General features: G+C 49.2%; 2 protein-coding genes across 2 annotated transcripts in view; one reads left to right on the top strand and one right to left on the bottom strand.

The window, feature by feature from the left end:
* FAM47E (family with sequence similarity 47 member E) overlaps positions 1–2983 on the bottom strand; it is a 36189-nt gene extending 33206 nt beyond the window's left edge. The window contains exon 1 of the mRNA XM_047719577.1: positions 2816–2983. Within this exon, the coding sequence (XP_047575533.1) occupies positions 2816–2889 (74 nt within the window). The 5' untranslated portion in view covers positions 2890–2983. The remainder of the gene's footprint in view (positions 1–2815) is intronic.
* A 21165-nt stretch (positions 2984–24148) lies between these two features.
* The window catches only part of SCARB2 (scavenger receptor class B member 2), a 69587-nt gene continuing 67145 nt past the window's right edge, over positions 24149–26590 (top strand). Inside the window, exon 1 of the mRNA XM_047719576.1 lies at positions 24149–24467. Within this exon, the coding sequence (XP_047575532.1) occupies positions 24351–24467 (117 nt within the window). The 5' untranslated portion in view covers positions 24149–24350. The remainder of the gene's footprint in view (positions 24468–26590) is intronic.

Below are 26590 nucleotides of genomic sequence, written 5' to 3'. Positions count from 1 at the left end.
TATTGGTGTCTTTCCCTGAAGCCTCTTCACCTCCAGGACCCTTTCATCTGTAACACTCTTTATACCAAATTTACTCCATGTTGCATTCAACCCTGCAGGCACAAGGCATTTTTAAGAGGTTCCAGTTTAATTCCTATTCTTTCCTTATGAGTCCTAGAAACTTCTTGCTTGCTGTGTGTGCATATGTGTGTGTGTGGGCTTAAACCAGCTCTACTATGAAGATCTAGATGAAAGGGTACAAAAAGTTGCTCATTGAAACAAACAAATCACTCTTAAGGAGCTGGACAGCAGGGTGTTGAAGTTACATCTAACCTTAACATTTGATGACCCATTCAGCATGACCTACTAGCAAGCAACCTTCTATAATATTAGACACCTTTACAAAGTTTATTTTCCACACATTTACAACTAACTCAGACATCCAAGCACTTCATGAAATCAAATCTGATGACTGATATTTTTGCTCTGGGACAGTTACATCACTCAAAAGTGGGGACAGCCTGGCAGCTAGTTCCAGTCTCATAGAATGTTGAGCTGACAGGACCTGAAGGAAATCTAGTCCACCTCCTCCCCTCTAAATGAAGAAACTGAGTTCTGAGAGATGAACAAGCATCCACTAGAGCTGGAGGCCTGCCCACTGCCGCGCTTGCCTCTCATAGCTAATAAACTTCCCTCTGTGTTTTGTTAAGTCTATGAAAATGTTTGCTTGGCCCAGAGAACCAAACTGGACACTTTTTCCCCCTAAACATTCACTATTTTCACAGTCATTAGCATATGCTACATGGATCAATATCTCCATCTGTAAGAATTACAAGAGTATTGGTCATTTATCCTAAAGAAATGAAAACCTATGTTTGTATAAAAACCTGTACACAAATGTTGATAGCAACAACCAAAAACTAGAAACACCTGCATATCCTTCAATAGGTCAAATGAGTAAAAAACGGTGGCATATCCGTACTAGCAACAAAAATGAACGAACTACTGGGACACCTGGGTGGCTCAGTCAATTAAGTGTCATCCTTGGGCTAAGGTCATGATCTCAGGGTCCTGGGAGTTCTGCATCAGGCTTCCTGCTCAGCAGGGAGTCTGCTTCTCCCTCTGCCTCTGCTCCCCACCTCCATGCTCTCTCTCTGAAATAAATAAATATATTTTTTAAATGGACAAACTACTAATATGATGGCTGGATGGATCTCAAGGGCTTTATGCTGAGTGCGGAAAAAAAGCTCATCTCAAAAAGTTTTATACTGTATTATCCTATTTATCTAACATCCCCAAAAGAACAGAATTATGGAAATGAAGTACATTGGCTGCCAGAGGTTGGGGGTGGGGAAGGAGTGCTGACAAAGGGGTTGCAAGGAGTAGGTGCCTTGTGTTGAGACAGTTTTTTTGTTCCTTGATGAATACACGTGACAAAATTTATGGAAGTTTATACACCCACAACAGCAAGCAAGAGCGGGTGAAACCCCAGCACGGTCTGTGGTCCAACTAATACATTGTGTCAGTGCGCATTTCCTGCTTCCGTAATGTGCGGCAGTTACCTAGGCTAGTTCGCTGGAAGCAGCTGGGGGAAGGGTCCATGGGACCTCTGTACTGTTTTTGCAACTTCTTTAAGTCTGCAATTATTTCAAAACAAGAACTTTGAAAATGTGGGGAAAAAGGATTTCCAGAAGGCCTTTTAATTGCTAAAATGTATGCAGTATAAGCTTTACGGATGACACGTCGGTTAATCCTCACAAAAGTCCTCTAACGCTGGTTCATTTTGTTGTTCCCATTTCACAGCCGAGCAAACTGAGCCGGAAGGAGCAGTAGCTCCTGCAAGGTCGCTAGGCAAACAAGGGGAGCTGCTGGCCTTGACTCAGCCTCTGCGGTTCTACACCTTGAAATCCGCCGCCACGTCGGGCCGCGTCCCAGCAGCCGAATTCCGGCTCAAAAATAGCTCAAGGAGGGCGCCTGGGTGGCTCAGTGGGTTAAGCCTCTGCCTTCGGCTCAGGTCATGATCTCGGGGTCCTGGGATCGAGCCACGCATCGGGCTCTCTGCTCAGCAGGGAGCCTGCTTCCTCCTCTCTCTCTCTGCCTGCCTCTCTGCCTGCTTGTGATCTCTCTCTGTCAAATAAATAAATAAAATCTTAAAAAAAAAAAATAGCTCAAGGAATCCGCGAAGACAAAAAGCCTCGGGTGTCTGCCCTGCGAGGGTGACGCCAGCCGTTCAACAGGCAGCAGAGCGCCCCAGCGCCTGGGCTCCCCCACCCCAGACACAAGCCCGGTTCGGCCACAGGCACAAGCGCGGGGTGGGGGGTGCAAAGGCCCCAGACCCGGACTAACCCGGAGAAGGGCGGCGGGAGACCAAGCACTCCGGGGGCCTCGGTCCCCCGCCCGGAGCGGGTTAGTCAGTCCGCTTGCTCCGGAGGCCGCCGCGGGGAACTCGTGCTTCGAGACCGCAGCGTCAGCCGGTGGTTTTCTGTGACAACCGTGCAGCGGCCGAGCAGCCGCGGAGGGAAGGCGGGGGGGACCTCCAGCCGCCCTCCCCGCCGTCCGCGCCCCCGCACCCGCCCTCTGCTCCCCCACCGCGCTCCCCGCCCTCCGCCGCCCCACCCCCACCCCGCCCCCCCAACCCGCCCTCTGCTCCCCCACCGCGCTCCCCGCCCTCCGCCGCCCCACCCCCACCCCGCCACCCGCTCCCCGCCCCCCCCCCCCCGCCCTCTGCTCCCCCACTCCCGCCCCCGGCCCCGCCCCGCCCCCGCCGACCCAGCACCGAGCGGAGCAGGCGCCCCCACGCGGCACCCGCCGGATGCGCTTGCCGGGGGGCGCTTACCGGGGCCCCCGGTTCCCGCCCGCTGGCCCCCGCGTGGGCGCTGCGGGCCAGCACAGCCGCCCGGGCTCGGCCATGGTCTCCCCGGCCCCGCGAGCACAGCCCGGCTCCCGCGGTGCGTGTTCCGGCCGCCCGCGTCGCTAGGAGACCGCGGAGCCGTGCGCCCGCCCGGCTCGCCTCGGTTCGCCCCGGCGCCCCCTTGCGCCCCGGCGTTCCCCGGCCTCGCGCCGGCCGGACGCCTGCTCCGCTCAGCCCGGTTTCTAGAAGGGGCTGTCGAAGGAGAGAAAGACGCGGTCGGACGGACGGGTGGACGGACGGGTGGACGGACGGGTGGACGGATGGGTGGACGGACGGGTGGACGGACGGGTGGACGGATGGATGGACGGACGGACGGACGGACGGGTGGACGGACGGGTGGACGGACGGGTGGACGGATGGGTGGACGGACGGGTGGACGGACGGGTGGACGGACGGGTGGACGGACGGGTGAACGGATGGATGGACGGACGGACGGACGGACGGGTGGACGGACGGACGGACGGGTGGACGGACGGGTGGACGGACGGGTGGACGGATGGGTGGACGGACGGGTGGACGGACGGACGGACGGGTGGACGGACGGGTGGACGGGTGGACGGACGGACGGACGGCCACGGAAGAGTGGAAAGGGAGGGGAAAGGCACACCGACTGCTGGCGGTCGGGCAGGACTTGGGAATCCCTGGGCCTCGCCCTGCGAACTGACTGATTTCCAGAGCCTTCCCCATCCGAGTCACTGGACCCTTGTGCCCGGACCCGCTGCCAGCGTGACGTCCTCACCCGCGGTCCGGGCGGGCCGCAGCCCCAAGTGTGGGCGGCCTGAGGCTGTGTTGGGTTTGCCGAGGTCGCCTGCCGCGCGAGGGCTCCGGACTGAAGCGCGGGGCGCTGCTTCCAGAGGGAAGGAGCCGCGAGCGCTCTCCTGCCCCAGATGCTGACTGGATTAAATGGTTCCTCACACGGGACGATTTCCTCGTCGGTTCGAGCCCAGAGTCTTCTCAGCCTCGAACTCTGCGCGAGGAAACGAGCGTCGCCTCTGGAGACCGGGGACCATGTGGACGCCGTGGAAGTGGCGCTCGCGGGGGCCGGCGTCACGGGACAGAGCCAGTTCCTCGCGCGGGTTTGGCGGCCCGAAGCTGGAAAGGCCACCGTCTTGCTAGACGCGAGCGGTGGGAGGAGAGCAAGGCTTGCTTCAGGCCTGAAGCCGGCAGCTCGGGGACACAGGGACTAATGTCGCAAAGACCGTCTTCCCCTTCCAGGTGGAGCCGGAGGAGTTTGAAAGCGCGGGTGGGGGCTGGGGTGCTGCGCGAGCCCGGGCCCTTAGTCATCTGCCTTCATGACCCTGAACTTGCGGGCACCCATGGCCGCTGTTCCCGAATGTAGCCGGGCCTCGTCTTCTGGGAAGGTCTGGTCCTTCGCTCCTCAAGGCCCGTGGTCTGCGAATCTCAAGGAAAGGCCGTGAGCTCTGCGGCAGCTCGCGGGACTTAGGTCTGCAAGCGAGGAGCGCACAAGCTGGAAGCAGGCTGCCCTTCACGCTGCGCGGAGTCCGTGGACACTCGTTCCAGCATCTTCACTTGCTTTATGTATTCAGCCGCCTTTTCTGTGCGGGGTAGAGCCCTGGGGTCCCACCACCCGAGATAAATCCCCCCTCAGCTACTTAATAATTATGCACCCCTGGGCGCGATTACTCAAACTTTTTTTTAGCTCCATTGATTTTCTAGTCTGAAATCGAGGAAATAATAGCATCTCCTTGTAAGGGTGAGGAGCAGATCAGAGAGATGATGAATGTGAAGCACTTGCCAGTGCAGGCTGTCCCGAATCCCCCCACAACTGCTGAGCAGTATTATATCGGTTGTGGGGGGGGGGGGGTAGTAGAGTCCATTAGTGGAGGGGCGCCTGGGGGGCTCAGTGGGTTAAAGCCTCTGCCTTCGGCTCAGGTCATGGTCCCAGGGTCCTGGGATCAAGCCCCCCATCGGGCTCTCTGCTCAGCGGGAAGCCTGCTTCTCCCTCTCCCACTCCCCCTGCTGTGTTCCCTCTCTCGCTGTGTCTCTCTTTGTCAAATAAATAAATAATTTTTTTTTAAAAGAGTCCGTTAATGGAGAAAGTGACAAACGTAGTCATTATGAGGAGCCTGATTCATTGTTTTCAGGATCCCTGGTAGTATCTTTCAAGTTCATTTGCTTGTAGATTCAAACTTCTATTACTTTGAGGAAGTAGGGTTTTTTCATAAGAGTGAGGGTAAGGGTTTTATCTGTTGCTCCTAGTACTGGGCCTGCCGTGCAGGAGGTACTCATTCAACAAAGAGTGGCTGTTATGGTCATTCCAGGCACTAGGGATGCAATGAGGAATGAAACAGACTTGGTCCTTGTCAGCTCAAGTCTTGGTTTTTAGTGTTTGTTGCATGAATTAATAAGAAACCGCCTGTTTCAAGACTTTTGCATCTTCACAGGCTGATTATTTGCTCCACGCAGTAACTTTGACTCCATATCTAGTAGGAGACAACTTCTTTTTATTTCATCACATTCTAAACCTAAATTACAGTCATTACTCAGGGAATCTCTCATTCATTCTCTCTCTGTCTCTGTCTCTTTTGCAACATAAGGGTAAAATGCGTTACATATATGAGTAGATGTTATTTCAGAGTGAGGATAATGAGGTTCTGCGCAGTCTTTTCTGGCTTGACTGCCAGGTAGTGTAACCATTTTATTTCCCAATAGGATTTCTCAAACACCCACGACAGGGTTGCCAAACACCATTACTGCATCTTTCCCACTCAAGGACTAATTGCTGTCTCTGTAGCATTCTACTACATACGCAGCAATAGTTCATGGTACTATCCGGGGGGGGGGGGGGGCAACGTTTGAACGACAGAACTTTAAGCTGAGAAATTATAAAGTGGTCATAGACTAGTGGAAACCCTTGGTATCTTTACAAAATATTACCAGTCATCTTTGAAGGACTACAAAGACCACTGTACCCCAGCCCGTTCTTACAGCATTCCTACAGATAAATTTACAATGGACATGAGCTCACAAAATAAAATCCACGAGGAGACAAGGCACGATAACCGAAAGACAGCAGAAACAACAAAGAACAGAATCCGATCTGAGACTTTATGTACTGGGATGTTCAGACACAGAATATACGTAAATAAGATTGATTGTGTATAAATATATATGTTTATGTACATAAAATAAGCATGTTTCATGTGTTTTGGGAATAATAGAGGGATTTGGAAATATGAGCAAAGTACAAGAAACTTTTTAAAAGATAAATTTGAAGAGGAACCAAATAGAACTTATGGAAATGAAGACTATAGTCATTTCAACTGGCCTCGGAAGGTGAGAGTCCAATGGACAGACGGGTCCCTGAGACCCAGCAGGCTGGTAGGTTTGAGAAGATGCCTCCAGCTGTAAGTAATTCCTGCAGTTTGGATGTGGCAGGGGCTTTCCTGCTACTCACCTCCTGGTTAGCTCATATCCTCTGTTTGGTTCTCTTCCATCACCCCTGGAACATGTTCTTGCATATAAATCCCTCACTTTAAATTTACTTACTGTGGCTGCTGCTTTCCCGGTTGGGCCCTGGTACATACATTATTTATGACCCAGCACTTCCCTTGCAGGGTATAGGAATCCCGAGGAATTTTATCCCATACAGGAAGATACATATGAGGATATTTGTCACAGCATTGTCAGTATTATCGGTGCGTGTGTCCATTTCTGTGATGCAGATGGAAAAAATGGACGAATAACCAGGAATCCGTTAGACGCAACAGTCTGACATATACTCAGCAACATGGTTAGGCTTTTGGAAAAGTGGTGCTGGGTGAAAAAACAGTGAGATTTTTTACTGCAATGTGATTTATATAAATTAAAAATGCATGCACACCGAACAAAAATATATGTTTTACAAGAACTCCTACAGAGAGAAGGATACAATTCAAGCACTTAGGAATGGTTGCTTATGGAGAAGGCAGAAGGACAGAAGTGGAGAATGGAGAAGGAAAGGGATGTATGAATGAATGAGAGAGGACCTTGCACACCCAACTGAGAAAGGAGCCTCATGAATTAAACAGTAAAATTAACCAAGATGTTACACCTGCAGTTGGAAAAAAAAAAAAAATGTTGCCAGAGAAATAGTTACAAGGTGGCACTGAGACACAGTTTCAAAGAATACATTGTGGATTGTGAAAGGTTGAAACAATACCTGCTCCAAAGTCAAGTTAGCTTGCAATAAAGGGCAACCACATGGGACAGAGGGTGAAGCAAGGAGCCAGGGCTGGTGACGAGTCCTGGATGACACAGGGATGTTGTCTGAATTCCATGGCAATGTTATGTGAGGAAGAGGATTCGAGGTCTTCTGATTTTCTTGTCATTTGCACTCAGATCTGAGCAAAGATTATGGGAGTCTCGTGACTGAATAGAAATGTACCAAAAAATCCTGCTTCATAGCTTTTTAGGGTCAAATACAGCCTCAAAGGCTGGGCTGCTCTCTCAAGTGGGGCTCAGATCATGATCACTCTACGCACTAAAAAACTGGAAACAAGGAGCATTGGAGTGTGTTGGAGGGACTTGAATTCTCATCCAGTGTAGTTCAATTAAAATATGACAATAATAGAAAAGAAATATTTAACCATGATATTAGGTTTTATTTCCCCTTGCTTGTATTTTTAGAATTGGTTTATCTTTCTGAGTTCAAAAGCATTCAAGTTCTGGACGATTCTTTGCATAAAAGGTTGTAGGAGTACTTGAAAAAATGACCATATCCAGAGCCCCCTATATCATCAATATCAGTTGAAAACCACATTATATCTGTTTTTCATTAAGCTTCGAGTGAGCTTTGCTCTTCTCTATACAAATAGAGACTTTAAAGTGTGTTTTGCTCATTAATTCTGAGGCTGCTCCAAACATAATTAACTCCCTCTCAGCAATTAACATATTTGATGGTGTTTATTTGGGCTTTTCCCCATTTGTACAGAATGATGCCAAAAAAATATTTGTTAGGTTGAACTGAATTTTGTTTTCACAGTTTGTGAAGCCAAAGAAGCAATTCACATAAAACAGTAATCCATTATCGACTCATTAGACTTATTAAGCTAATGTCTAATGACACGAGGAAATTGAGACAATCACTCAAACTCATGCAACCAATTAGTGGGGGAATCCCATCATAACCCATAGCTCCACATGAGTCACCCAGAAAAAAGTTGACTCATAAACCAAGCTAAAGAGTCAATATAATACAGTGGCTAACCTGGGTGACCAACCTGGGTTTGAGTCACAGTCCCGCCATTAATAATGTGGGCGAGTCCCTCGCAGTCTCTATGCCTCAGTTTCTTCTTCAGGAAAACAGACCTGCTAATATTTTATATCATATGGCTGTGGTCCGGGTACAGTACAGAAATCCATGCTTTCTAATAGACATACAATGCAAGCCACCTATGTGAGCCATATATGTAATTTAAAATTTTCTAGTAGTCATTTTTTTTAAGATTGTGTTTATTTGAGAGAGAGAGAGAGAAAGAGAGAGCATGAGAGTGGGGTGAGGGGCAGAGGGAGAATCAGACTCCTGGCTGAGCCAGGAGCCTGATGTGGAGCTCGATCCCAGGACCCTGAGATCATGCTCTGAGCCAAAGGCAGACATTTAACCGACTGAGCCACCAGGTCTGGAGGACAAAAACCAGATTCATCCGTGGGCCCAGACTCCTGGGTACGTCCTTAGAGTAGCTGGACTTTACTTTCTGCCATACTGACAATATTTGGAACAGCACTGGGACAGGTAGACATCTAAAATTCACTCTGGCTCACACATATCTTTGCCATTATTCATACCAAGTCAAGCCAACTTTTACTTGAATGGGCCACTGGGTGGTGGCCCATTCAAGTAAATGGGCCACCATTTACTTGAATGGTGTTAGAAGCTGCTGGGCCAGGACAGTTTCTAACCCACTGGGCCAGGGCAGTTTCTAACCTGTGTTTTCCACATCACCTTTACTCATCTCATTACCTGAAATAAATACATGACAAAGTTCCAGACTTGGATAAGGCCTTAAGACATCTTAATTACTACAGAAAACAAAGGAACCTAGATAATTGTGCTTACACTGGGGTAAATCCTTTACTGTCTTCATTATTTTTCCTTTAAAATTCCTGTGATAACTATAAAGTGACTTAAGCCTGAATAGCCAGCCTGACAGGTTTCTTTTTGTTTGGGACAATTAATTAAAACGTTCTTTAATCTCTCCAAACCACTTCATATACACACACAACATCCAAGCCCATTTTGTTTTGGTGTCTGAGCTTACAGTGTTAAGAGCATGAATGTCGGTGCCAGGCTGCCTAGATTTGTTTTTTTGTTTTGTTTTGTTTTGTTTTTTTAAAGATTTTATTTATTTATTTGACAGAGAGAGATCACAAGTAGACGGAGAGGCAGGCAGAGAGAGAGAGAAAGGGAAGCAGGCTTCTTGCTGAGCAGAGAGCCCGATGTGGGACTCAATCCCAGGACCCTGAGATCATGACCTGAGCCGAAGGCAGCGGCTTAACCCACTGAGCCACCCAGGCGCCCGGCTGCCTAGATTTGAATCCTGGCTCTAGTATCCACGAGCTGTGCAAACTCAGGAAAGTGACCTAACCTCTCTGTGCTTCAGTGTCCTCATCTGTGAAAATGAGACCAGTAATAGCGCTTACCTCGTTGGGTTTTGTGAAGATGAAGTGAGTTACCAGATGAGAAATGCTTGAAACAGCACCCAGCAGGTATGTAAGCTCCCAGTAAATAGCAGGGCTGTGATTCAGAGGATTTCCGAGATGCGGAAACTAAGTAGAGTGACTGGGTGCATTTTAGGGATCTGTGCTTCTCAAGATCCCCAGGCCAGCTTTGTTGACGCAGGACATGGCGATGACTTGGTAATAAGAGCATGAAAACCAGTTTCTTTCCTCTCGGTTGGTTGACAATCTCTCTTGAGCCCTTAACTGGGAATCCGTATCTGGTGTATCCAGTCCCTAGCTTCGGAATCTCGGACAAGTTATTTCAAGTGTAAAATGGGGATATAATCCCTCCCTCACAGGCTTCTTATAAAGAAAATAGGAGGTGCCCACCGCTGTCCCTGGCATATGACAGACGCTTCCCTCGTTCTAATGTCCACCTGAAGTTTGTCAAGAACAAATAGTTTGAAATTTTATTTTAAAAAGTATTTCTGAGGCGCACCTGGGTAGCTCAGTTGGTTAAGCGACTGCCTTCAGCTCAGTAGTCTCTGTGAGCCTACTATCGATTCCCGCATCCAGCTCCCTGCTCAGCAGGGAGTCTGTTCCTCCCTCTGACCCTCTCCCCTCCCATGCTCTCTCTCTCTCTCTCTCTCTCCCAATAAATAAATAAATAAAATCTTAAAACAGCAACAAAACAAAAAGACTATTTCTTTGACAGGTGCAGTGCCTTTAGAGAAGTCCCAGCATAGCGGGGGACAGTCACCTTCAGCTTCTGCACCAACCCCAAGATTGGCCTTCAGGCTCCGAGCGGTCCAGGCTCATGGGTCCCCGGATTTTCACCTGCGTCTGCGCGGGCTCTTCGGTCAAGAAAGCTCAGAAGGCGGTTTTGAATGAAGGGGACTTTGTTCTTTGCTCAGGAAATCCACCTTTCTAGAAGACACGAGGTAGTAGGCTCACAGAGACTACTGCTACTTCAACAAACGGAGAGTAAATCTGTAGGTGGAAGCGAGGGAGAGGCACGTCGATGCAAGCGCCTGAGACTGCTTCCACACGGAGCCTTGGTCTGTTCCTGCGGAAGCCCCGGCACAGCCTCTACAGGCCTGGAGTCACCCAGTGCACCACCCGAGGCGGATTCTCTTGGGACTTTCCTGGGCATCAGTAGAAGAATATTTTCCCTAACAGGAACGGCTTCCTTTAGAAAGAGCGGCATATCCTATCCGCGTTGAAAATGAAAACAATCTTGGAATACTGAAAAAATAAAATTAAATTAAACGAACAAGAAAAGAAAAGAGAGCAGAAAATACCATTCAAAATGGGGCACAGGATAACTTCCTCGCATGCTCTTTCAGAAAAAAGAAACCCTGTTTAGCGCAGCTGACTATTAAAGAACGTGCAGGTCATTTCAGGAACTTCAGTAACAGAACACGTTCCTATTGTCCCATTACCTCATTGACATTGACATTACCTCATTGTCATTACCTCAGTGACAGTGAAGACAGGAGAATCTGCTGACAAGTCTCTGAACCTGCTACTACTTCAAGGTCATGAATTAGCTTTCCACAAACCCATGGAAGTATTAAGACCTAATGCTGAAAGGTGGACTATTTAGTAAATATGCCGCTAGAAAGAGAAAGAAAGAAAGAAAGAAAGAAAGAAAGAAAGAAAGAAAGAAAGAAAAGCTATTTCCTTAAAATGAAATTAACTTTAATTTTACTATTTAAATCAGCCACAAGACATTTTTAAAGAAAGACTAACATCCCCCAAAATGAAATAATGATGGGACATCATTTAAAACTATTCATTTAAACAAATCCCAGTGGTCCACTGTATATAAATGAAACATACATACATATATATATATACATATATATGTATATATGTGTATAAACTACATATATATGTATATATACACATAAAGATTTTAAACTAACTGAATTTATAATTTAGTATTTTATTTTTAATATTTTATTTATTTATTTGACAGACAGAGATCACAAGTAGGCAGAGAGGCAGGCAGAGAGAGAGAGGGGAGGAAGCAGGCTCCCTGCTGAGCAGAGAGCCCGATGCGGGGCTGGATCCCAGGACCCTGAGATCATGACCTGAGCCAAAGGCAGAGGCTTTAACCCACTGAGCCACCCAGGCACCCCCTATAATTTAATATTTTAAAAGAAAGATTCTAAGCTATTTCATTTCGTACATATTAAGCATTTCTGCTTGTCAGCTTTTTAGGGAGGCATAAAAACGACTTGTCTTATCTGAGTGGGACTCCTTGCCTGTTGTAAAGTCTGTTACGAGAGCGCTAACAAGTTTTGTCTCTCCTTGGACACCTAATTCCCATTCCACACGGGACACTTCAGAACGGTAACGACGTTTACAGAGCATCTCCTGTGGCCCATCACACACTTCATCTCATTTCATCCGGAAAACAGCTCCGTGAGGTGAGTCCTGTTTATTACATCCATTCTACGGATGAACAAACTGAGGCACACAGAGGTTCAATAATTGGCCTAAGGTCATACGGGTACTGAGTAAGGGAAGCAGGATTCGAACAGGAGTGGGCTTCAGAGTGGGCTTCAGAGTGGGCTTCACCGACAACACTGAACTTCACCTGAGCCCCTGGCTCCCAGAAAGCAGCTGAGGTACCTCTGACCTTCCTGTGCTCCAGCTAACCTCAAAGGATCCCCTGCCCAGCAGAGGGAGGACCTGTCCTCACCTTCCCTCACCTTCTCCTTTACCTGCCTTGACAAAACCCCAGACCCTCTTTTTTCCTTTGAGACATTCATCCCTCCCTGACGAGAGTGCATTTTCCCCCTTGCAGTAATTAGAATAAAATCATCTCTTTAATTGTCCTGTGCATTTTTACACCAGAAACTCACCCATATTGCCGATTCCTAAGAAAGTAAAATCCAATTCAGAGATGCCTAAACCATGGTCAGGCAATGCATCTTTTGGTGGAGTGGCCCACATACGTGTCACCCATCCTCTCATAAGCATTTCAGGAATTTGGAGCACAGGGAGAGAAGGCAGATCCCTGAGAAGATATGAGGTATGGTCAGTTCACGGAAAACTCAGACTATTTTTTTAAAGATTTTATTTATTTATTTATTTATTTATTAGAGAAAGAGAGAGAGAGAGAGCAAAAACAAGAGAGATCTCAAAGGCAGAGAGAGAAGCAGACTCACTGCTCAGCGGAAAGTCTCAACGCTGGGCTCGATCCCAGGACCCCAAGATCTTGACCTGAGCCAAAGGCAGATGCTTCACTGACTGAGCCATACGGACACCCTGAAAACTAAGACTATTAAAATTGATGTGACAGATTTGCAGTTTTGAAAATAGAACTTCTTTCCTCAAATCAATCAATTTCTTTCCCAACCTGCCCCTTGCCACTCTCTGCCTCCTTCTCTCCATCTCTTGCAATGTCATCAAATAGGAACGCTCTCGGGGCACCTGGGTGGCTCAGTGGGTTAAAGCCTCTGCCTTTAGCTCAGGTCATGATCTCAGGGTCCTGGGATCGACCCCCACATCGGGCTCTCTGCTCAGCAGGGAGCCTGCTTCCTCCCTCTCTCTCTCTCTGCCTGCCTCTCTGTCTACTTGTGATCTCTCTCTGTCAAATAAATAAATAATCTAAAAAAAAAAAAAAAAAGAAATGTTAACTTTGAGGATCCCATGAGTTCTCTCAACTTGGCCTGATGAGTCTGGGTGATAGTTTACTCTACCCAAGGGCTCTCTGTACGGGATTGCTTATTGAAAGCACATTGGATGAGGACAGCTGGATAGGAAGTGCCCTCGAACACTGACATCAAGTACAGAGATGATCATGACAAAAAAGCTTCCTCCTCCCTTAACCAGCACCCCTAAATTCCTCCCACCTTAGTCAAAGTCTTGACATTTAGTTTTCTTTTTTTTTTTAAAGATTTTATTTATTTATTTGACAGAGAGAAATCACAAGTAGGCAGAGAGGCAGGCAGAGAGAGAGGAGGAAGCAGGCTCCTTGCTGAGCAGAAAGCCCGATGTGGGGCTCGAACCCAGGACCTGGGATCATGACCTGAGCCGAAGGCAGCGGCTTACCCCACTGAGCCACCCAGGCGCCCCTGACATTTAGTTTTCAACAAATATTTGAACCTGGTATGTTCTGGGAACTCCTCTAAGCACTGCAGAGATAACCTCATGGTTGAGTCTCTCTGTGCCTCGGTTTCTCCATTCTTATACAGTAACAGGAGTAAGGCATGGAAGTAGAAAGTTCCCTGCCTTCTTCTATATAACACCTGCTTTCAACTTCCAGGAGGGCAAACTTCAGGACATATAGTAAGGAGTTCCATCTCGTTCTTGTCGTAAGTTCACGTGTCTGATACTGTTGGTATCCAAGTCTTCCCTTCTTTTTCTCAATTACCATAGATGGCAAATAAGACATATCACTTTTTCAGTGTTCTTTGGGGCAAATTTAATAAACCTTCATTAAAATTTGAGAACTATCTGGAAGAAGGGAACAAATATTGGTAAGGTCATTCATTAGAGTTGTTACGTCATCAATGAGAATTATCTAGGTTTCTGTCATTGTCTCTCCTTTGTTACAGAAATCATGGCCCACTTAAAGGACACGTGTCATTTCTTAGCAAGGGCTTTACCTTTGCCCAGCATTTTTATGGTCACAATCATTGTCATATTGCTTTAAAATCCTACTGAAATTACCAATGAGTTATTTTTGTCAGAAGCTGTGTCTGCTTCTTACGAGGGAGTTACTGATAGAAGAGACCTGAGCTGGAGGGCTAGTGCAGACCCCTGGGACAAGGGAGCCTCATGAGTCTGGGGCTGTGCAGACCCTACCGACTGAGCCAGCCAGGCACCCCAAGTAAATGGAGAATTTAAGAGGCTTCCAACATTAGCCAGAAAAGCACAGGTTTATATTGTAGACCCCCTAGAGAATCTGGTGATTACATAGGACCTGAGAGGCCCCAACAAGACAACATTGGGGTTAGGGGCAGGGGGAGGAAAAAACTGTGATTAGAGAGACGATCCCCGCAGGGCTGCAAGGTAGATACTGTTCAGAAGGACAGGAGACTCCATTTAAAAAAAAAAAAATTATTTATTTGACAGAGAAAGAGCATGCATTAGCAGGGGAGGGAGGAAGCAGCAGAGGGAGAGGGAGAACAGACTCCCCGGTGAGCAGGGAGACCAATGCCCGGGGCTGAATCCCAGGACCCTGGGATCATGACCTGAGCCAAAGGCAGATCCTTAAACCACTGAGCCCCCCACCCCCCCCCCCAGGAGGCTCAATTTAAAAAGTGATATTTTGCACCATCAAATAGTAAGATTTTATTTTAGGCAAAGTATTGGGCTTGCTCAGCCTCTGGAATTTCTACGTAGAACTCTGACATTATATTTGGCTGGAGCCCTCACTTATTTAAAACCCACTTTAGGGACACCTGAGTGGTTCAGTCGGTTAAGCATCTGACTTTGGGTCAGGTCATGATTTCAGGGTCTAGAGGTTGAGCCCTGCGTCAGGCTCCACAGTCAGTGGGGAGTCTGCCCATCGCCCTGCTCATGCACATGCTCTCTCTTTTTCTCAAATAAATAAATGAAACCTTTAAAATAAAATAAAATAAAATAAAAACCATTTTATTGAGGTATGATTGACACTAAAAAGCTTTATCTATATAATATATAAACTTGATGAGTTTGGAGAGAAGCATATTCCCACAATCATCATGATCTGTTCTGGCACCACATGCCATAAACATACATGTATTCCCCCAAAGTCCTTGCTTTTCCCTCTGCCTCTGCCTGCCACTCTGCCTGCCTGTGCTCTCTCTCTCTCTCTCTCTCTGACAAATAAATAATAAAATAAATAAATAAAATCTTAAAAAAAAGAATACTTAACATAAGATCTATGCTTGTAGCAAAATTTTAAGGATGCTGTATTGTTACCTATAGGCACTACGTTATACCCTCCATCTCTACTACTTACTCACCTTGCCTAAGTGAAACTTTGTAGCCTTTGAGTGATACCTCCCCTGTTGCCCGCTGTCCACAGCTCCCAGTAACCACCATTCTACTCTTTGCTTATGTGAGCTGACGATTTTAGGTTCCTCATATAAGTGGTACCGTGGAATATTTGTCCTTCCATGACTAGTGTATTTTATTTACCGTAATACCCTCCAGGTCCACCCACGTCGTCTCAAATGTCAGGATTTTTTTTTCTTTCTTTCTTAAAGCTGAATAACATAATATTCATTGTGTGAATATAACACATTTCTCTATCCATTCGGGCATTGATGGGTATTTCCGTTGCTTCCATGTCTTGGCTGTTGTGAGTAATGCTGCAATGAACGTGGGAGTGCGTGTATCTCTTCGAGACCCTAATTTCAATTCTTCTGAATGGGAATCCTGGACCATACAATAATTCTTTCTTTTTCTTTCTTTCTTTTTTTTTTTTTGTAATTTTTTGAGGAGATTCCATACTGTTTTCCACACTGGCTGCACCAATTTACATTCCCACTGACAGTGCACCAGGGTTCCCTTTTCTCCACATCACATCCTCGCCAACACTTGTTTTTCTGGGGTTTTGGGTTGGTTTGTTGTTGTTGTTGTTTTTTTTTTTATTTTGGGGTTTTTTTTTAATACTAGCCAAGGACCCTCATTCTTTTTTTTTTTTTTTAAGATTTTATTTATTTGTCAGAGAGAGAGAACACAAACAGGGGGAGTGGCAGGGAGAGAGAGAAGTAGGCTCCCCGCTGAGTAGGGATCCTGACGCTCGTTTCTATCTCTATGGATTTACTTATTCTGGATGCTTCACACCAATGCAATCACACAATATATGATCTTTGTGTCTCTCTTCTTCCACTTAGCACACTATTTTCTAGACCCTAGGATCAACCCCTATAAAGAGAAAAACCCTGGAGGGGTCCCTGCTGACCCCAGGTGAACACACATTCTTGGACAGTCCTGCTCCTTACATTAATAGAGAATGTATTTATAACTGGTTATCCCTTTTATCTTCACTTTGGAGATAAAAGATTCTAGAACTTTCTAGAATTGTTTACAATTACTGGATTTTCAAAAGATCTTCTAGGAGTGAGTATCCCTCAAATCAAATGGTATATGAGAAAGTAAAAGGGAAAAAAAAAAAAAAACCCTGGGAGTGTTTGATATCGATACATCTTTTTCTTAACTCTCCCATCTTCTTATAAAATTCCAATGTGATTTGTATTTTTTTGCCGAAGTGCAATTCACATAACATAAAACCAACCATTTCAAAGTGCACAATTCAGTGACATCAGTATAATTACATTGTTGTACAATGACCATCTCTATCTAGTTCCAAAACTCCATTGCCCCCATTGTCTCCCTGACAGCTCCCAGTCTCGTTTCTATCTCTATGGATTTACTTATTCTGGATGCTTCACACGAATGGAATCACACAATATATGACCTTGGTGTCTCTCTTCTTCCACTTAGCACTATTTTCTAGACACTTCCGTGCTGTAGCATGTATCAGTACAGTGGCTGAGTAATATTTCACTGTATTTACGTAACACATCTTATTTATCCTTTCATCGGCCAAAACATTCAGGTTGTTTTCCCCTTGGGCCATTGTGAATAGTATTGCTATGAATATTTATGTACAAATATTTGAGTACCTGTTTTTAGTCCTTTTGGTGTAAATTAGGAGTGGAGTTGCTGGAACATATGGTAAGGCTATATTTAACTTTTTAAAAAAGTGTGATTAGTATCCTTATCTCCTCTGGCTTGATTAGAAACGCAGGAAAACAGTACTGCTCCCCACAGATTGCAATGCAGCTGAAGCAGTCACTAGTCATGAATATTCTAAAACATCCTTCATTAAAGCTAAAAAGAGAGAATCTGGTTATTTATCAAGGAACTGGAAATGTTTCTAAACCAGTTGTAAAGTTAACTGAATAACCATCTTTCTTGGTGTTGTATTCACACAGGAGGCTCCTGGGTGATAATTTCAAAGAGGTTCGGGGGATGTGGCTCTAGGTTACAGGTGAGGGACAGGTCCTATTTTTAGACTTTCCAGAATCTAGCACCTTAACCCCTACCCTCAGCCCGTTCCACAGCCCCTTCTCCAGTCAGCCAGACATTTTCTTTCTACCACCCGGGGCTGCCAAGGACTGTCCCGACCCTTGGGCGGAGCCCTCTTCACTCCCCATTGCTCCCCCCACTCTCTCCCCACCCAGAGACAGATATTGAGTAAAACTGACTTTTTCATCTAAAACAACTTCTACCCATGGAATAAATCACAAAACAATAACCGTAAACTCTAATGTTGCTTATTTAACCCTGATTTCATGACGTGCAGGAATCAGACCTCGTATTTCATCAGGTGCCACGTGGAGCTGAGCAGCGTCCAAACACAACCCAAGGGCCACCTGGGTGGCTCAGTCGGTTGGGCGTGTGGCTCTTGGTTTCTGCTCAGGTCATGATCTCAGGGCCCTGGGAAAGAGCTCCAAGTTGGGATCTGTGCTCATGGAGGAGTCCGCTTGAGGATTTCTCCCTCTCCCTCCGCCCGCCCTCCCGCCCCGCCCCTGCATGCGGGCATGCTCCCTTTCTCTCTCTCAGTCAAATAAGTAAATAGAAAGGTTTAAAAAGGGATGCCTGGGTGGCTCAGTTGGTTAAGCAGCTGCCTTTGGCTCAGGTCATGATCCCGGTGACCTGGGATCAAGTCCCACACTGGGCTCCTTGCTCGGCAGGGAGCCTGCTTCTCCCTCTGCCTCTGCCTGCCACTCTGTCTGCCTGTGCTCGCTCTCTCTCTCTCTCTCTGACTAATAAATAAATAAGATCTTTTAAAAAAAAGGATTAACTCAAACTTCATTTGCTTCTAGAAAGTACCATCAAACAACCTCAAATGAGAACAGACTGTAATACTTTTCACATCCGGGCATACGTTGGAAATTTACTTGTAGCTTCCCTGAGGCTGAGGGGAACCTGCAGCTCCTTCCTGGACTGTGTTTCTCGTCCAACACCAAGTCCAGGCAGGCAGAGACGTTCTCTCTCTCAAACAGCTAATGCCAACCCCACCACCCCTCCTGGTTGCCCACGTCGCTGAGAATGTTGGTACTGTCACAGCTTTTTTTTTTTTTTTTTTTGTTAAATCAATCGTCACTGCTGTCTTTCTCCCTCAGAAAACCCCAGACAGGAAGTTCTACCCAGGAGTTATGGCAAAGAGCCAGGCTTAATGTCTGGTGGATGTGGGTTCAGCACCGGCTGTGTTTCTCACTGGCCACGTGACTTTGAACTACTTGGTCAAACTGCCTGTGCCTCAGTGTCCTCATTTTTAAAATGGAGACACCACGTCTACTTTACAGGGTATGGCCAGTGTTCAGAGAGGTAATGCAGGTCTAGTGTCTGGCACCCCGCTTGGCCACAGATAAATGCTGTTGACATAGTAACCATTTTTGCCCACTGTTTCTTTTCTCCCCCTCGCTCCTCTGCCCCGCCAAACCCACCGCCGCCACCACCACCACCACCATCACACACATTCTCTCAGAAGAGACTATGTTTGTGGCTTCAGGGGAGGGACGAGAACAAAGCAAATAGGTTGTGGCTTTCCAGTTACCATGTTTCAAAAACTCCACATCCTTAGAGGAATAAGAAAAGAAACACAGATTTGAAGGGGGGGGGGGTTCCTTATTTCTCCACAACCCCAAGCAGAATAAAGCCAAAGCCAAAGCCAAATAAACTAGAAAAGATTGCCCTAGCTTGGGCTGCAAAGACAGTGACGGGGAAAACACAGGGTTTCGTGGCTGGAAGAGGTAGCAGACGGGACCACGGACAGCCTCAGATTCCATGTGCTCTGCCGTGCTCAGAGTATGACCTATAAAAGACAAAAAATCTCTAGTCCAGGAGCTGTCAGTTGTGTCATAAAGGAATTCTTTAAATATTAGGAGTTTGGGGCGCCTGGGTGGCTCAGTGGGTTAAAGCTTCTACCTTCGGCTCAGGTCATGATCCCGGGGTCCTGGGATTGAGCCCCGCATCGGGCTCTCTGCTCAGCGAGGAGCCTGCCTCCCCCTCTCTCTGCCTGCCTCTCTGCCTGCTTGTGATCTCCGTCTGTCAAATAAATAAATAAAATCTTTAAAAATATATATATTAGGAGTTTGCAGTGACCGGTAAGAGCAGAAGGATAGAGACAGAAATTGTTTCCTTTGTCTACCATGGCCTAGCCAACTACCCCCAAACTGAGCAGCTTAACACACAGCCATTCATGCACTCGCAATGCTGCAGTTCCAGCAGGGCTCTGCAGGGACAGCCCGTCATCTCTGTTCCCCCTTAGCATGTGGGGGTTTGGATGGGCTATGACATCCCTGACGGTCTCTCATTCATTCTCCAGAGTCTCGCTCCACGTGGCCTCTCATCACCCAGTGGTCTCTCCGAGCTTCTACCATGGGAGCTGGATCTCAACGAGGGAAAGGAAGGGGCTGCCAGACCCTTTAAGGCCTAGACTGGGAACTGGCACACAGTCGTCAGTTCCACCATATCTGCCGGCTGGAGCAGGTTGAGGCCAGCCCGGATTTAAGGGATGGGGAGAGACTCCACCTCGGATTGTAGGAGCGGTAGCAGCCTACAAAGGAAGAGTTGTCCACAGTCATGTTTGGAGTTTGTCTGCCCTACCTGTAAAAATTGGGTATACTTTAAATGGTTACACTTGGGCACCACCTGGGTGGCTCAGTCCGTTCAGCATCGGCCTTTGGCTCAGGTCATGATCCCAGGGTTCTGGGATCGAGTCCCCATTAGGCTCCCTGCTCGGCAGAGAGTCTGCTTCTCCTTCTCCCTCTGCTTCTCCCCCTGCTCATGCTTTCTTTCTCTCTCTCTCGAGTGCTCTCTCTCTCTCCCAAGTAAATAAATGAAATCTTAAAAAAATAAAATTTTACACTTAGCACATTAATAATTTTAACATAAAAGTACACAGTGATTACCCAATAACCTCTGTTGAAGACATAAACGGTCTAGATTTCAGGGGGGGGGGGCCAAAGAGCCCCTCTTGCTTCTCTGGTCTCAGAGTCTGCTGTCCTGGAGCCTTTCTTAGAGTTTGTGAAGGAAGTTTTTTCTCTTTCTGAGTCTTGAATGACTGTGAGTTTTGCAGAAGGCCCCTGTATGTGATCATAAGGGCCCTTGTCCTTCTCAAATTCCTGTCCTCCTGACTTTAGGTATAGAGTAGAAAATTCCTGACTGTCTCCCAGCAGGGTGTCAGCCTCCGCATCTAACCAGTAGCAGCAGTGATCTCCTCCCAGGCCCTCTCCCCCTCAAGAGAGTGGTTATCAGGGGGATAGTAGCCTGTGTACCACCCCTCCTATGTAGAGATGAGTCTCACCTGTAGAGGGAGCACAAAACAGACTTAATCATGCCAATTAGCAGTGGCGGCGACATGTCCCATAGATCAGAAATAAGGAGGAAGTTCTAAGGGGCTTTGGGAAGCTTGTGGAATGTGGGAGCTTGGGGGCATCGTCTCTATCTGTAGCCACCATGGGGTGGAGAAGAAGAGAGGACTGAGCAGAAAGCCAGCCAGGCCAGGCACTAAAAAGCCGTGTCATCTCTTTACGATATGACAGCCATTACTGTGGGATTACAGACTGCTGTTTGGGGAACATGGATTTTTTTTTTTTTAAGCTGTTTATATTTTCTGTAATTAGGTCCTTTTGTTAGTGTTTAGTGCATTTTTTAGATGCTAGTCTGGTCAGCTATGCTAAGAGGAACCAAGAAAGAGGTTTTTGTCTAGTCTGGACCAGAGTTTTAAAGGGGAAGCAGCTTACCAGCCGCCTGACATGATGGAAACAATGGAGTGGTGTTGCCTGAGCCAGAGAGCCTCAAAGGGAAGGTAAACTGAGGGCAGCAGAGTTGGACACCCTTGTTCAGCAGCCCTCCCCACACCAAGATGTAGTTCTCACGTCTGGGCCTATCTCTCCGTCCGCATGGTCTGTTACTCCCCTACTGGCCCAGACAAGAGGCCAAAAGGAACCTCAGTGGACAAGGAGAAGGAAGAGTGGCCCGGCATTGGTGGCCCAGCCCTGGAGTGGATGTTAGCCATGGAGTTTGCTCTCGAGAATAGAGCTAGCAAACAGAAAATCTAGTCTGAGACATGGGGGAGGAAGGGTTCAATTTGAGCATGAGCTGCTGGGAGCCAGGAGCCAAACACTCAGGAAGGAAGGTTACCGAATCTTTTTTCTAGTTCGGGAGGGAGAGGACACACACAGACTGCAGAGCCTCCAACCACTGCCCAGGCAGGGGAGGAGCAAGGGCTAGGGGTGTAACGTGGTCTCTTAAGCGAAGCGGGGGACAGGGAGAGCTGAGATGGATGGCTGGAATCTACAGCAGAGATGGGGGGCAGAATAGAGCACTACCGTGGCAGGTGTGTGCGGGGGAAGGCTGCTGATTGTGGGCGCATGAAGACTGGGACCACCGAGGCACTGTGGCCATGAGGCTTGGAAGGGTTGAATCATCCCAGACCCCTCCCCTTCAGCCCCCTTGGGGCTCTCACTGGAGAGCTGGGCGTGGGTACCACTGTCACTGTCAACGTCCCGGTTCAGTCCTGCCCTTACGATCTGTTCCAGGTATCCAAAACTGAGTAACACACTAGGCTAAGCCTTAGCGGATTAAAATAACAGCAGTCCTTTATTTTGCATTTCAGGTAAGGCAAGGCAAGAACCACTCTGCTCCATATGTCTGGGGGCCATGACTCAAATGGTTGGGGACAGCAAGGGGCTGGGGGCGCATCTCTTTTCCTGCAGGCTCAGGCCATCTCCCAATGGCTCTCCTGTGTTCTCTCCAGCATAAAGGTCTCAGGGTAGCTAGACCTTCAGGTGGCTCAGGGCCTCCAAAAGCAACCGTTTCCAGGCGCCCCAGGCAGAAAGAAACTGCGAGGCATTTATGATCTGACTTCAGAAGTTCCAGAGTATGTGACTTCTCCATATTATATTGGTTTAGGAAATCACTAAATCCAGCCCAAATTCGAAGGCACAAGGTATTGATCCCACCTCTCAACAGAAGGAGTGTCGAAGAATCTGCCACCATTTTCAATGCATCTCACTGAGTCCTTAACCCAGTCCCCCTGCTGAATGGCCTGTCTGCAGATTCTCATGGACGGCAGCTGGGAGGCAGCAGTGCACAGGGCAGAAAAAGCAGGGACTTTGGAGGACACCCGCCTGCCTTCCTGTCTAGACAGGTTCCAACATTCAGCAACCGGTCAAGCTTGTTAGGTTACTTACCGTTCAGAGCCACGGTTTCCTCTTGTCGAACAGGAATCATACCATTATGGCGACCAGGGAAATGTACCTTTCCAATCTTCCAATGCAGAGCATAACCGACCAGTGCACTGTCCCAGAGCCCGAGATCAGAAATCTGTCCTCTGATACTCATCCCTGGCTCCGTGCAGAGGCCACCTGGCGCTGCTCCCAGCCACGACTAAGTCCAAGAGATCTACTCCTGGGAGATGCTGGACTCCTGGGATAGGCCAGTGGGGCCTGAGGATACCACCACCCCCACCCCCCACAGCCCCTCCGAACTTTCTTACTTTCTTAGAGCTGCCCCACGGCATGAGAAGCGTCCTTCCACATAACCCTCCTTCCTTGCTTCTCTACAGAGCTCACACCTGCATCCCGGGTCCGGCTTCCTGCGTGTCAGTCTCTTGCAGAGTGTTCCTGTCTGGCACTGCTCTTGGGGGGAGTGGGACAGACAGCCACCAAGTCACGACGTGGCAGTATTAAATAAATGGCTGCGTGAAAGGCCCTCACGACGGCCGGCACGTGGTTGACATTCCTCCCACGAGCTCTGAGTTCGGGCTGTGCAGGCTTTAGCCTGTCCGCCTGGGAGATGATGGTGAGCAAAGCCAATAGGGACAAAGTCACCCTCACCCGCTTGACGCGTCTTCCTGAGCCTCACTGCTGAGGGGTAACGTCCCAGCTCTTCTACCGGACCCTGAGAGCCTTTCAGAGCGCATTTCAACACCGCCCCCACCTTAGATCCTGCACACCTGAGCCTCGCTGGAACTTCCTCCTTTCCTCCTGCCATCTGACCTCTTTTACCCCCGGGGTCTTCGCACACGTTTTTCCGCTCTTTGAAACGGCTCGCACACACACGGGATAAGCCCTTCACATCCTCCAAGATCTAGTCCAGTTGCGGGGTCCTCGGTCACCGGACAGAGCGGGCTTGAGCGCCCACATCTCAGCGCGCACCCCACGAAAGCAGAACCGCTGTGAGCTGTCCCTGCAGCGCCGGTCCGGAGCGGGGCACGCGGGTGCCCCCGAATCCCCGGCGCCCGGCCCTCGGCAGGCCCGCAGCTCATAGCGCCGGGAGCACAGGCCATTTTCCCGGGCGGCCGGGGCGCCCGTCGCGGAGGCGGGGGCTCGGCTGGGCCGGGCTGCGGCGGGGGAGCCCCGGGGACGGCCCGGGACGCGCGCGGCGGGCGGGGGCCGAATCGCCGCGGCCGCCGCGGGGCACATGACTGCGGGCCCGGCCTCCGCCCCGCCCGCTTCCCCGCGCAGCTGCTCGCCCGCCGCCGCCTCCTCCTGCAGCGGCGAGCCGGGCCGGCCAGCGTCACCGCCCTGCGCGCTCCCTCTCTCCCTCCCGACCGCGCGGGGCGGGCGCCCGACTGCCCCAGCCGGGGAAACCGAAAGCGAAGCGGCTCGTCCCACTCGCCGGCGGCCGGCCGGGTGCACGCGAGCCGGGAGCCCAGCCCCGGAGCCGGGGGCCGCGGGCGCCGCAGGGTCGCGGGTGTCGAGGCCGCCGCAGCCGCGGCCCCTCCCTGGTTCCGCGCGGTCGCGGGCGGGCGGGCCCGGGAGCGGCGCGCGGGATGGGCAGGTGCTGCTTCTACACCGTCGGGACGCTGTCCCTGCTCCTGCTGGTGACCAGCGTCACGCTGCTGGTGGCCCGGGTCTTCCAGAAGGCCGTGGACCAGACGATCGAGAAGGTGAAGCGGGCGCGTGCGCGCGCGTGAGTGTGTGTGTGTGTGTGTGTGTGTGCGCGCGCGCGCGCGCGGGCAGCTGTGCGCGCTCCCGGGTCGGGCGGGGGACACTTCAGCGCCCCCACCGCCCCACTCCCACCCCCCAGTGCTGGAGCTCGTGCAGGGAACCGTCCTCCCCGGCAGACCCCCGGGCTGCAGCCCTCCTTTATGGCTTGTGTTCTTGGGCGGATGGGAAAGGGTTAAAGAAGGATGGGGAGGATGAGCTGGAACTGCGCATCTAGACTTTTCCGAGAGGCTTTCCTTCACCTTCTACCGCTCGCCTCCCCTCCGCGTCCTCCCTGCCTACGCCCCAGTCTCTATCCGGCCCAAACACATTCTCCTCCCACGTCATGAGAAAACAAAACCGAGCCCGGGCGGGTCTGTCGCCGCGCGCTGCAGCCCTCGGAGCGGCGGGGCCGGGATGCGGAGCGGCGGGGCCCTGCGGTCCGCGGCGCTCGCGCCTGCCTGGGCTGGGCCCGGCTGCTGGGCGGGAGGCCAGGCCTCGGGCCGGGTGACATTTCAGTCCCGCAGAGTCTGTGCTGGTTTCCCCCGACTGAGCCTGTGGCATCTCATCGCGAGGGCCTGGGTTGCTTTGTCTCATCACGGATTCGTGCTTTTCTTAAATAACCATAAGCTTCAGGCGAGGACGCAGTTAGATTCTTGAAAGAATCGGAGCCTGTCTCCTACCCTAGATGAGTGGGCTGGAGAGCTGGTCATTTGGAAGACTTCTGAGTCATTTGACCTTCCTGGGGCTCCTTCCTTCTGCCTTTCACCCACATCCACCAATCTGTGTGGAAAGAGGAAAGAGGAACAAGAGAGAGTTACTGGGATCACTTTTTCTTAAAAAAAAAAAAAAAATCACTGGATCAGCCTTCCTCGTTAGAACCGTGGCCCCATGCTTCATCTGTCCCACTGGTTTGCACTTGCTGTCACCTGGACTAAAAAGCCAGTTTGATCCCTGAACTCCCGGTTAGTCAAGTTGTCTCGTGCAGGTGACAACAGACATACTCCTTTAACAGAGGTTGCCAAAAGCCATCAATGACTTGGAATCTGGCAGCTGGAGGCAAATTTTAAAAGGCAAAAGTCATGGTAAAACCTAATTTAATTTTAGAGTTCATGTTATTGTGGGAAGATGAAGCTCACTGTCTGAGCTTCCCGAAGACCGCTGTTGTCCCTGAGCACCCACGGTCAAGGGAAAACCCAATACTAGTCTTCTGTATTCCTGGCTACCTGCAGATCCACAGCGAGATTGTTGAAGGATATAATCTCTGGCTTGGGTGACCAGCGTGAGAAGCAATCCAATTATAGTCAGTCTGTGAATCTTCTTGTGTGGCTTTAAAAGGTGGTTTCAAGGGGAGCTCCGGGAGGTGAGTGGTCTCACCCCGCCTCAGATGTTACCAGCCCTCTGATGCTCTGCGGGTCCCCCTTTCATGGGCACTAGGGAGGTGGCCTTGAGGCAGCTTGCCTGGGCCTTGACTTTGCACTGATATTTGGTGATTGGCTTTTGTATGTGGTTTTCTCTGTAAGGAATAGACTCTGATCAGACTAATTCAGTATAGGACAGGGGACGTGGATTTTCAGAATTCCCTCACCCCGTTGTGGAACATGGAGCAGAGTGGCATGTGAAATCGAATGACAGAGCTCGTTTCAGTGGGCAGGAATATCGCAAGTCAGCCAGACGTCACGCATTACCGTCGTTACCGTTCTCCTCTCCGGGGTCACCTGTAGTATGGAAACATGGGAGAGTGGGACAGAAAGTGGGACTCTGCCGTCCACACTCCTCCACACGGACCCTGGCTCCACCAGGAACTAGCTGGGGGCCCTTGGGCCAGGTGCTTAACCTTCCTTGATTCTGGGTTTCCCGGTCTGCAAATGGGAATAATAACAACTCAGGAGAATAGAGAGGCTATAAACATTATCAGGGGAAAATGGGTAATTTTCATGGAATATAGTTAGTGCTTTGTAAAGAAGTTTTATTTTTGTTAGAAGCTGCATGAATACAGACAAAATTCATGAGATTTGAAATCAGACACCCTGAGTTCGAATCCTGACCTTAACCATTTGCACGCGCTTTGATTCTGGGCAAGAGA

The sequence above is a fragment of the Lutra lutra genome, chromosome 2 (assembly GCF_902655055.1).
Source record: "Lutra lutra chromosome 2, mLutLut1.2, whole genome shotgun sequence".
NCBI lineage: Eukaryota > Metazoa > Chordata > Mammalia > Carnivora > Mustelidae > Lutra > Lutra lutra.
Note: the sequence above shows the minus strand (reverse complement) of the source record. Positions and strands in the feature narration are given on the sequence as shown.